The sequence below is a fragment of the Protopterus annectens genome, chromosome 6.part0 (assembly GCF_019279795.1).
Source record: "Protopterus annectens isolate FY-2018-M chromosome 6.part0, PAN1.0, whole genome shotgun sequence".
Taxonomy (NCBI): domain Eukaryota; kingdom Metazoa; phylum Chordata; order Ceratodontiformes; family Protopteridae; genus Protopterus; species Protopterus annectens.
In genome coordinates, this window is record NC_056737.1 from 669,546,572 (window position 1) to 669,558,848 (window position 12,277).

General features: G+C 38.6%; 1 protein-coding gene across 4 annotated transcripts in view; it reads right to left on the reverse strand.

The window, feature by feature from the left end:
* AKT1 (AKT serine/threonine kinase 1) overlaps positions 1–12,277 on the reverse strand; it is a 1,868,331-nt gene that overhangs the window by 1,028,510 nt on the left and 827,544 nt on the right. For all 4 annotated transcript variants that reach the window (XM_044074354.1, XM_044074351.1, XM_044074355.1 and 1 more), the window contains one exon: positions 11,856–12,003. In XM_044074354.1, the coding sequence (XP_043930289.1) occupies positions 11,856–12,003 (148 nt within the window). The remainder of the gene's footprint in view (positions 1–11,855; positions 12,004–12,277) is intronic.

The window sequence follows — 12,277 nt, forward strand, 5'->3', positions numbered from 1 at the left end:
AGTACCATTCATCAGCTCAATGTAAACGGCAATGTAACAATCTATCTGAGACAATTTACCAGGGTTGGAAAGTACAGTTGTGTGAAAACTTACCATAACAGCAGATGTTCAAACAGATGACTGTTGCAGTAATGTTAACTCATGGGACATATCCTGCTGAGGATACCGTACACGTCTGACCAGTCTACAAAAGCATATGGACCTTCCTCTTGCACCATACATCTAAACTAAGACCTATGCATGTGATTACATTCTGCTGCTTAAAGGACGTATAAGCATGAAAATCCTCAAAGCTTTCCTGCCCCAGGAAAAACATTGCGTCCATCCTCTTTGAACATTAGCCTCAAACAGAAATAAAAGAGAGTGGCAGGGATTTGTGATCCAACTTGGCCTTGGGATAAAATAGGGAATATTAATCAGGAATAAGTGGGATGGAGGGAGGGTGCATATACTTCAATAGTGATCTACTTTAATATCTACTGTTAGAGTTAGTTGTACAACTGTATTATGCTCATTATCACTGTTCTGAGAGCTTTTAGGCAGAAAGGGTGGTGGTCTTAAGAGACGGAACTGGAAGCCAACAGACCATGAAGAATGATTCCAGAAAAACGTCCTCTGCCTCTTGAAAAGCACCAATTTTATAATGTTTGGTAAAAGCATGAACAAAGACCCAAGTAGCCACCTCCAAGACCTAGAGTCAAGACCTCTTAAAATACCCCCAGTAGCTACTGTTCTGGTAGAATGTGTTTTATTCTGACCTTGGGAGAGATTTGCCACGGAAGGAATAGTAGAAAGAAATGTCTAGGGAAATCCATCTAGATATGGTCCATTTAGAAAATGGAAAACCCTATCTTCCTTCAAAGAAGCTAAACACTTGGCAAGCCTTTCCTAATATTCTTTTCTCGAACAAGTAGCATCTTAGCTGCCTGTCGACATTAAGCAAATGAAGGACTTTTTCTCCCTTATTTTGAGCTTTGGGAAAATGTAGGGAGATGGACAGACTTAGAAATGAAAGATTTGTTTACCCTTATTTTGAGAACTGAGGAAAATGCAGGGAGATGGATGGATTGATTTAGGCACATTTTTGTAACCACTTTAGATAAAGGAATCATTAGTCTTGAGGGTAATCCTGTCTCTACGAAACACCAGAAAAGGGGTAGTGGACAAGACAGCTTATAACTCAGAGACTTTTGCGGCAGACATTTATAAAGTCATTAACAGAACTATTTTCCAAGTACACAATTTTAAAGATGTAGAAAAACCAGGTTCAAAAAGTGACAGAGAAAAATTTTCAAGAATATAATTCAGGCCCCAAGGAGAAGAGATTTTACAGGAGGCCGGACTCATAGGATGCCTTTTAATAAATGTCTGACCTCAAGAGTTGAAGAAAGATGATAATCAATTGATAGGCAGGCTGAAATGACTGATAAGTGCACACCATGATGGAGGTGTCTCTGCTAGACCATAGTTGACCAGCTCACACAGAGAGTCCTATCCTCTACTACAGCAACATATAGAAAATCATTTTCACCTAAGATTTCCTTATTGCAGGTTTCTTGCCTCTGTCTTCACAGAGGCCATGCTACAGGGAAGAGATGCCTAAAAAGACCTGTAAATTTGAATGTTCTTAGGTTTGGATGAACGAGACAGCTCTTCTGTTACTGTGAACCAAGTCTATAATATGGGGTATTTTGTGGTGAACGTCCTTGGCTACATGAAAAAATGGCAAGACATTGTTGTCTTGACCAAAAGGGTGTCATCAACAGAATTTCTGGATTGCCTTTCTAAATCTTTACAAGAACCTTTGGAATGACAAGAAAGGAGATGTTAATTTTCCAGGATTTCTTGCATGGAACCCTGCTGAAAAAAATGCTAAGCTGACTGGACAGAGGCAAGAAGATTTATTTGGGGAATTCCCCACTAACTGACAATCTGAAGGATGAACTTTCTGTTCAACATCCATTTGTGAGGAAGTACCTTGGATCTACTAAAGTCTGCCATTTAATCCAGTTCTCTTGGGATGTAAACAACTTGGAGGTAAACACTGGTGAATAATGATGTCCCAAACCATCAAACCAAGCTTGCAAAGACCAAACTTTACCCCTACCCCCTTGTTTATTAACATACCGCATTGGCTATGACATTATCCACTAAGACTCGGAGAGTCCCTGGAGAACAAAGGTGAAGAGGAGCCTACAGGGCAAGATCAAAGTTTTCATTTTCTGTTTATATGATTTTTCCTGTCTCATTTGGACCATGTTCCCTGAGCTCTGAAACTCTTTGATCATCCTCTTTTCAAAAGCATGGTTCAAGACATCTGTTGAGACCTTTTGAATGGGGAAGGGATACGAAAAGGGACCCCTGGGTTAGCTTTTATCAAGTAGGGCCACCAAACAACTTTCTTCACAAAAATTGAGATAGGAATTGGGAGAGAGAGATGTCAGCCCAAACAGTTTACAGGTACCACTGAGATTTCATGTGGAGTCTGGTAGAAGAAACTATTTGGATTATGGATGCTAAGAACCCCAGGGTTTTCGGAATTTCTCTTGCAGAGGCCATCAGTAGATCACTGAGGAAATGAAAGTAGTTTGTCCAGAACTGGATTTTCCCATTGGAAAAAGAGGCTACATGTTGAATGCATTCAGAAGATATCCCAAAAATACCAGAGAATGAGTATGTTGCAAATTGGACTTGAAGTGTAGAGTGAACCCTAGGGTGAGCAATAAGCTGATACTGAACTATAAGTCACAGATCACAGAGACTATTTTAAACTGAAATGGCCTGCATAGGGAAACGATCCAAAGACGGATAGATGTGGATACTCTGGAGTCTGCAGAATGGTGCAACAGGTGCTAGACACTTTATGAAAAGTTCTGGTGCAGTGGAAAAAAACAAAAAGCAAAACAAATAGAAAGCAATATACCAAAACACAGAATGATAAAATAATTCTATAGTTTGAAGGATAGTGATATGCAGATAGGGATACTTCAGATCCAAGATATTCAACAGAGCTTAGAGAAAGATCAGAGGGAAGAGATCTTGTAGTGTTCACATCTTGAATTTTGGGACTTTTATATATATGTTTAGAATGGATAAATCCAGACTTGCTTTCCAAGTTTGTTTCAAAAGCAAGGAAAGCCTGGAATAGATCAATTTTCCTTTTTGGTAAAAAGGAGCAGATCCCATTATTCCCTGATGGAAGAGGCTAGAAAGGACTGGGAGGACCAGATATTTCTAACGTGAAGAGACCAGAGGAAACTAGAGAGTAAGTCTAGTGAAGTCTGTACCTTTCTTTATGATGTCCAATAGATATTATTCACCAAAGTGGAAGACTGTTTCCAGAAAGCTTTTTTTTTTTTTTTTGTGGGAGGGGTGAGGAGGAAGAAAATAAAGAATGGAACTTTTGTCTGAGAAGAATTTTGGACCCTTTGAAATCAGGCTTAATTTTTTTCAAGAGAAAATGGCAAGAAACAACTGATTTCCGTTCTGCTGAGTTTTTTTTTTATTATTATTATTATTTATTTTTTTGCTTCTGTGGAAAAAGGAGCCGGAGTTGAAGGGTAGTTTCTCTAGAACTTAGGCATGGGGAAAATGCTACTTATATTACGGCATCATTTTTTGCCTCTCTAATTTTTTAAATATTTCAACAGAAAAGCATCCTAACAACTTGTCCTTACCCAAATGAGCATCAAAAAGTTAAATAATAAAGTGAATACTAGAGACAAAGCCAAGAATATCTCCTTATGAATGATCCTGTAGCAACTGCTCTAAAGGAGGCATCGGCAACATCACACTTACATTTGATGGAATGTATGGCAACCTTTGTTGCAGAATTAAGCATGCTTTGAAAAGCAGTTGAGTGTCAGTTAGGCCTTGCATTAATTTAGCCAAATGGCCAACAGAAAGCATATAACTATATTATTTGGTTACAGTAATTAATGGCATGAAAGACACAATGCAGCAGAAGTATCCTCTATGTACCCATCTATGGCTCTGCTATCCTCTTCATTTGGTAAGACAATAATAGAGAGAAGTCGTTTAGAAGATAGCTCCACTAGAAAAATTCTTGGGTTAGAGGAAAGATTGTTTTACAAACACTTAGGGCAGTCAGGAATGTTAACATACCTGACTGGTTTCCCAGGTGCAGGAGGCTGAGATTCCAGGGCTGGAGAAGCAGACAAAAAAGCATTGTTAAAAGACTACAAGACAAGGGGATAAGCACAAAGTTTAGGGATTTCCTTGCTCAGTAAATTGCTGCATGTTTTCTGTGATTAACATTTTTTTGCTCCCCAGTTAATGTGCTCCATTATTTTACAGATGGCATCAACAAAATAAAGTTCCTCCTAAGGTGAATCTGAAGACAAGCTATCATCAGCTTTAACTCAAAATCTGTGAGTGAGTGAATCTGGGAAGAATAGTCCAAAAGATCTGATTCAGATTAAGAAGATTCTTCCTCAGAGGAAAACTCCATTTTTCTTTTGTGATCAGAGAAGGAAGAAAGATTAAACTGAGGAGGAGGCTGTAAAAACATAAGTTTTTTTAAAAAGTCACTGTGAAAAGTTAAACCACTCCTGCTGTGGATCCCTACGAAAAGGGGTAAAAGGAGGGGAAAACATGTATAGTTTTTTTTGTTTCCTTTTCGCTGGCATATACAAAAAATAGTATGAGGTGGAGATGACCTCAGATGTACCTCCATGAAGGTTCCTAGCACATCTTCTCGGATGAGGATAGGAGGAATAACTCTAGTTCCCTCAGAAAAAAAATAACACTGATTTCTCTTTGATGCTTTCATGGCCATCTGATAAGTTTGGAAGGAGCATTCTAGCTGCCTGAGCCTTGCTGGCCTCCTGAGGGGGTTGTGACAGCAGGAAGAAGTCCAGTTGTTGGCAATCAGATTATCTGTCACTTCAATGGAAACGTCAGACTCCTCCAGTGTGAAAGTGGGTACATCTGTATCTTTCTAACTTTTTTTTAAGCTGATGAGGGATGTCTGAGGAAGACAGTTCTGATGCCACTGAACTGCATGCCAGAGTTTGGAACACTTGTTTTCCAAATAGAATTTAAAGGAGGCCAAATAACTTACAATCATTTTGGGTACAAAAGACTGACAGATTGTACATTATTTAAAATTATGTTCTAGTCCTAAAAAACACTTGGTATGCTTATCCTTGTAAGGGATCTGCCAATTGCAGCTGCATTTCCCTGTCTTAGATGAAATTAAATAATTTTTAATAAGACAACATTCATGGTCTCCCACCAAGGGGCTGGGTACTTAGCTGCCCTCAGCGAATGCAGCCAGAACAGGTCATATGGCTAATACCCCACGATTCTGACGATCTTGGCAACAAGAAAGTTCTGAGGATTTTTACACCCACACATCCCTTATGTACCAACATGTAGTCTCATGCACAGGTGTTAGGTCAGATGCATGGCATTTGAGGAAGGTGTCTAAGCTATTTTATACTGTTCAGACAAATGGTATAATTGGCAATATATGCCCCACAAGCTATCATTACTGCAACAGTGATCTAATGATGAACAGCTAGCACCAAGTCCAAAGATGGTATTAACTTCCTGACCAGGGATATATTCCCAAGATGTCCTAATGACAGCTGAAATCTGGTTCTTGAGCATTAGCCTGTTAGTCATATGCTGATTACATCAGCCTAGATAATACCAAGAACCACACCTAAATCACAACAGAAGATACAAACTCAAAATGATTTCCCCAACAGGTGATCAAGGGAGGAGCAGAGGAAAATGAAGGACAGATGGTAGCAAGTATCAGGATAACCTCATTCTGTTTTGTTTAAGTTGATTCTGCACCAATGAATGCAGAAACTCTGAGGGAATGAAAGTTGAAGCAAGATGTCATCAGCATATGACCGATATTAAATTGTTCAACTTGTGACTACCTTTCTCAGTGACAGCATATACATCAACTTGTGACTACCTTTCTCAGTGACAGCATATACATCATGAACAACAACAGAGCCAAAAAAAAATGAGCTCCACATTCTGCAGGGAGCACAAAGAATCAACTCCTCACACCATCCTATAGGATGACCACAGAGGCAAACAACTTGACTACAATGCCAGTAAAACCATTATACAATTTTAGGTGCTCTGACAGCATATCATAGTCCATAGGTTCAAAAGCCACTGACAGGTCAAGGAAGGCCAAAATGGAATACAGCACATTTGAGCTCTTGCCATTATCTGTTGTTCATTGACTGCTGGAATGAGGATCATCTCAATACTATATTAGGGTTCCAAACCTCTCAACTGTACAGATTTTCACATGTCCAGATTTTTGTCTTATATTTTTTGTCAGTTTTTCTTAAAATTGTGGTCATCTGGCAAATCATGAAAGACTGAAGTTGGAAAATAATGACAGACATTTGAGTTTCAGATTTCATACCCTTCAGAAAATTCATGCTAATGCAAAACATGTTAGTCTATCAACTTTGTAAGTTTGTAAGAGCAATATTTACAAATTGTCCCTATTTTTGGGCCTTTGTCCCACTTTTATTCATGGTTTTGTCCAGATTTCTTGCTCTAAGAGGTTGAGATGTAGGAGGCCATGAGACAAAGACAAATTTGATTGCATCTGTTCATAAATTACCTTTGCCATAACCTTCCTAATAAATGGGATGTTAGAAACAGGGTGGTAAAGTAAGGATTCAGCATCTTCTTTTTTTTTTTAAAGCTGAAGGTGGATCAAGGCCTCTTCTAATCTTGAAAATAATTATTTCTTGCGACTTGAGACAGGTACTTATTAGCTTCATGGGGGCACAGCCTAATCTGCATGAAGTAAAAAGCAAACAAGTCTTCATGGCCTTCCTCATACTCAATGTAACCAAGCTCAGTCCAGAAAAAAATCTATGTCACAGAAGAAACCATCACAGTGTTGTATGGTTAAATCAATGCAGAAAGACTGTCTAAATCTTAGATAACTTATTTAGAATCCTAGGGGAGAAACTTACTTAGGGGAGAAAAATCACTGCAAAAATCTAGTACTTAAATCTTACATTGGCTAGCCTTCCCTCCATATCATGAATTTTCCATCACATTTCTGAGGATAAAAGCCGTTGATCAGTAAAATAGTCTGGGCTGCACAACCTGCCCACAACATGAAAGAGTGCTCCATCCCAAAATGTGTTGTAATTCCCCATCTCTTGCATTTAATGGATACTACAAGATTCAAAAACAGAGATTCATCTAGATATACTGCAAAGTAGGACACCCTTATCATAGGATACTCCCATTCAGCAATACAATATCTATACAAACCAAAGAAACCAGACAGCTGCAACTAAAAGGTAATTAACATCACTTAAGATTACTAAACCATATAGCAGCATTAACAAAAATAAGAAAGACATACAATAACGTGTCAAGTATCAAACCAGAATAACAAAGATTTACAATCACGTGTCCAAGTTCACCACAATACCATTCTAAATGGCTAACAAACAATAAATTGTGAAAGCAAAGAAAGTGGTAAAGTTAAGTATCTAAAACAATACAGTCCAATGACCAGCCCAGGATAAAACAAAATAGATGACCTCTAAAATATAGACCATCATACTCTCCCATCATCTACCTATGGCAATGCTAAGTTAAAGTCATTTAAATCACAGGGAAAGTTTGCAGCACAGCAATGCAGAAAACATGCCACAACAGGAGTCTTTAATCTCACCAACAGAACTAATGCTATGAGGAAAATGACCCTGCAGGCTGAAATAACATTTGCATTCCAACACAATGGGAACATTCAGGTAATGTATTTTATAAACTATGAACCATTTTAAAACAAACAGCCAAATATCCTCTGCAGCAAGTCTGGATCTATTGCAGGAACGTATCCAGCACAAAAGCAGGAGCCTGGGGCATCAGATGACAACATAAAACACAATGCATTAAGCAGATGAGAGCAGTATCAAATGATACAGGTACATCAAAAGCAGCCACCATACCTCCTCTCAACCTCTTAAAGCAAAAAATCTGGACAAAGCCATGAATAAAAGTAGGACAAAGGCCCAAAAATAGGGACAATTTTTAAATATTGCTCTTACAAACTTACAAAGTTGATAGAACACATTTTGCATTAGCATGACTTTTATGAATGGTATGAAGTCTGAAACTCAAATGTCTGTCGTCATTTTCTAATTTCATTATTTTCAAATTTCAGTTTTTAATGATTTGCTACTAATTTGCCAAAAACCACAATTTTATGAAAAATGGAACAAAAATATGAAGCAAAAAACTGGACATTCTTCGAAAATCTGTACAGTTGAGAGGTATGGCAGCCACACTAAAACAGTCTACACTTTCATCCTTCTCAGACTGATGAGAGATAAAACAGTCCCACTTTGGAACCCAATTCATTTGTTCAGTCTTTCCTCTGAAATATTAAGGGGCACAAAAGAGTTCCATCAGTCAGTAACAAGGCTAAAAGACAAATGAAAACAAGTCTATGATTATAGGTAAAAAAAGTGAAACACTTCTGTTAAACACCAGCTAAATAAGTGTATCAGTACCAAAATCTAAGCAAAATCTGAAGTGGCAGAGACTGTGTTAAAGGAGGGAAATTAACTGGCTAGGGCCACCATTCCCTCCACTCCAGGATAGGCATTCCCATTGTCCCTATCTGTGCTGCCAAGCCACAGATCAAACTAGGGTCATCTGGACAACAGTCAGGGCTTTATCTCTCTACACCACCAGTGCAAGTTTCCAGAACCATACATGTAAAGACAGTAAGCTGTCTTACAGTTTACAGCTGAAAGCATAGAAAACAGACAGGAGGATGGTGAAGTCGTCTGCATAATGCATGAGGTGGAAGTCAAAATACTAGCTGTGTCATTAACATACATTGCAAATAGGAGTGGACTAAGAACATCCTGTGGCACTCCAAGGTCAACTAAGGGAGAATGTGAAATGGTCCTGTTTTACATGATAAATTGATATATGTGTAAGACAGTTGGTGAACCTCCTGCTAGTGCTGGAGCTAAAGCCCATTTGCAGACAGGACACTGGAAAAGTCCAGAAATAATGTACCACTTCTCTGGATGTAGCCCACACTGTATACAAGGTTTTTTAATCAGTACTGTGCTTTGGTCTAAAACCATACTGAGTGATATTACCTTTGAGATGACAAATGTTGAAGAAACTGATGATCAGCACACACTTCCAGAATTTTAGAAAATGTGACAGGAGTGCAATGGACTAATAGTTTCTGAAGGTTAGAGGATTCAACTTTACTTCAAAAAAGCCTGGGTTGTACACTAAGGGATATACCCTCCTTGAATGAAAGTCTGATAAAATTAATACAGAAACAACAATGAATTTCACTCAGATCATCAGGAAATCTTGGCAGAGGTTATTCAAAGCAGTTAGCTGAGATTTAAGGCTCAGTAAATGCCAAACAGACCATCTGCATTGAGACAGTAAGTATAACAAAGGGTGTACCATCTGTGACTAGTAAAAGTCATCTATACTGATCTGTACACCAAGTGGCATGCTACATCTAAAAACAGTGAAGAAACTGGTGAGCTACCTCATTATCCTTGAGACAAGGGAGTGTCACAGCTGTGACCTAGATGGGCCAACTGGTCAGTTTCTAATATTTCTTAGGGTGAGAAGCATATGTTTACTATTAAGTGAGGTAGTACGTCTCTCTGCAAAATATGACAGCCTCTATAACCTTGCGTTACATGCTTGTCTTACCTTAATAAATTCATTGCCCTGTTTAGTCCTGTAGCAAACAAAACAATGTTTTGCTGACAAATCAGGTTTGGGCTCAGAGTAATTCAAAACAGATCAACTGATGGGACATGCCTCAAGTAAAGAGGTCATTACATTTAGATTTAAAAGGAAGGAAGAGTTAAAAGGAGTATTGCACTATCCAATGATGATCTGAAATGAGGAGCAATATAAACATTTTGGCTTAAAACTGAAAGCTGAAGTGCCAAAGTTGTTTATATTCCTGGATCAAAAGAATCTGCGAGGATTAAATTTTTTTGTCCAACTCCAAGCAGCGAAAATTGGAGGTTGTCACTGATCAGATATGACATCACAAAAGATTGCCTTTCAAACTTTTTCCAGGTTCCCAGTAGTACACAGACACACATGTGCATTATGGATGATAGCTAGTCAATGGCAGACAGCTCTGTAACTGATGCAGTCTGTAAGAGGAAGGGAGGGCTGGCTGTGTCCTATGACCTATAAGCAAGGATGTTACGCCACTGAGGAGTGTTCCAGACCATCTATGGGTCAAACTTATCTCTGATTTTAGTGCAAGTGCAATGACCTTTTTGGTATAGCTCTCAAGTGCACAAAGCAAGCTATGTGTTGTGAGTCTAGGGTGTGCACATGTGCAGTGGTTTTCTTGCTATTCACCTCTTGCGGCAGTCATAATCCTCCTAGCACAGTATAGAAACTAAGGTAAGTGTTGTGGGTCACAGATATTCTCATTGTTGGCAGGCTCAGTGTCCTTAGTTTCAGTTCCTGCAACAATCTGTAATCCTCCTGGCATGGTACATAAACCAAGGTTGTGTGTTGATATTGATGTACAGCCAGCTGCAACAACTGCAGTTCTACTAGCACCACACACCTTAGCTCTCATTAAGCCAACAGATGACGGGTTGCACACAATTTTAGAAAACAAAATTCTGTGACTAGAATAGTCACGTTTCTTCAAGGGGCTTGCCCTTAGAATAAACATAAGTAGGTGATGTGAGCTGTATTGCCCCCCACCCCCATTAGTGGTTGCAGGGGGCTTGTAAATTAGGCAAACTCCATTTTCAGAATTCAAAATTCACCAACTGTGAAATATTGCACTTTGACAAACTTTGTTTAAACTGCATATACAGACAGAAAGAGAAAATTAACCTTGGAGTTTGTTTTCCAAGACACAATTAATGTCATGATTAGGTATCCAGTCAAAAGGTACAAAAAGGAAGGAATTAAAAGGAATTAAGGTAGGGTGGCACAATACCAGGGTAATCCTATGGGCTAGGCTTGTAAAGGCTCCAGGGCCATTAGCCTAGTACACAGCTATGAACCTAAAAGAACCCTGGTAGTAAATCTAAAAAATCTAAGCGTGAAGAGCATTTTCTACGTCTTCTCTTGGTCTGCCTTTCAAAGACAGAAGCAGTCTGAAATTTTCATGTGGGTTATCTACTATGTTAAGGTGGGAAAAGATCAAAGACAGAAACAAGTTAATTAGTTGTTTGTCTAAATTTGTTAAATGGGTGGAACATAGATCAAAAAAGACCACTTTTAGGTTCAGTCAGGAATACCACTATATATAAACAAGTGCAAGTTTGCAAAGGCTGATTAGTATGTTGTAGATGAAGGAAGGAAAAAAAAGAGAAAGGAAAGGGTATATGTGTGTCAAGGTGCTATGGATAATACATGGACAATAATTTAGTTTATTTGTATGAGAACAATGAGAAAGTAAGAATATACATCTCAAACTGTGCTTTATCTTGCACAGCATTTACAAGACGCCATTTTTTCAACATTCTTTTAGCTGGATAATGAATCTGTAGGAGGACAATGATCAAAGTCATATCGGAAGAGATTCCCACATTCTGGAAAACTTTGGCAAACTGGTCAGTACTGCAGAACTTGTTTCTAGTGATATAAAGGCAGGTGGTTTTGTATTACTGAGATCTCAGGCTGCAGCTGGGAGTTTATGTGGTTTATCTGTTGGCAGGCATGGTAAGTGGTCTTAGTATCCAGAAGTTGGTACTGCCTGATACAGAAAAAAAACCTACAACACTCATGATACTCATAAGCTTTGCAAACTATTTAATATGTCTAAGTTATTATTAGAAAAACAGACATACCACTCTGTGTCTTGGTTTGCTTAAGCTGATATCCATGTCTTCAGCACCAGAATTATCGCTAGGAGAACCTGAGCCATAGTCCATCATTTCTTCCTCTTGTTTTTTAAGGCCATCTGCTACTGACTGTATAGTTTTGGTCCATTCTTCTCTGCAACAAATACCGTGAATAATGTAGTGATATATTCAAAGAAATTATCAAAATGTTATTTCAGATTCATATAAAACAAATATAACAGTTGTTACTGATATATAATAAAATATACAACATGCCAGCAGATGTAGACCAGATGGTCTATTAAATCTCCCCAGGTATGCAAGCTAAGCTTTTCTAAGGGCACCTGTTCTCACTGCTGTCCACCATCATTCAGCCTTTATCTTCCTCCTCCTCACCCATGTTGATCATCCAAATTCACTCCTTACTG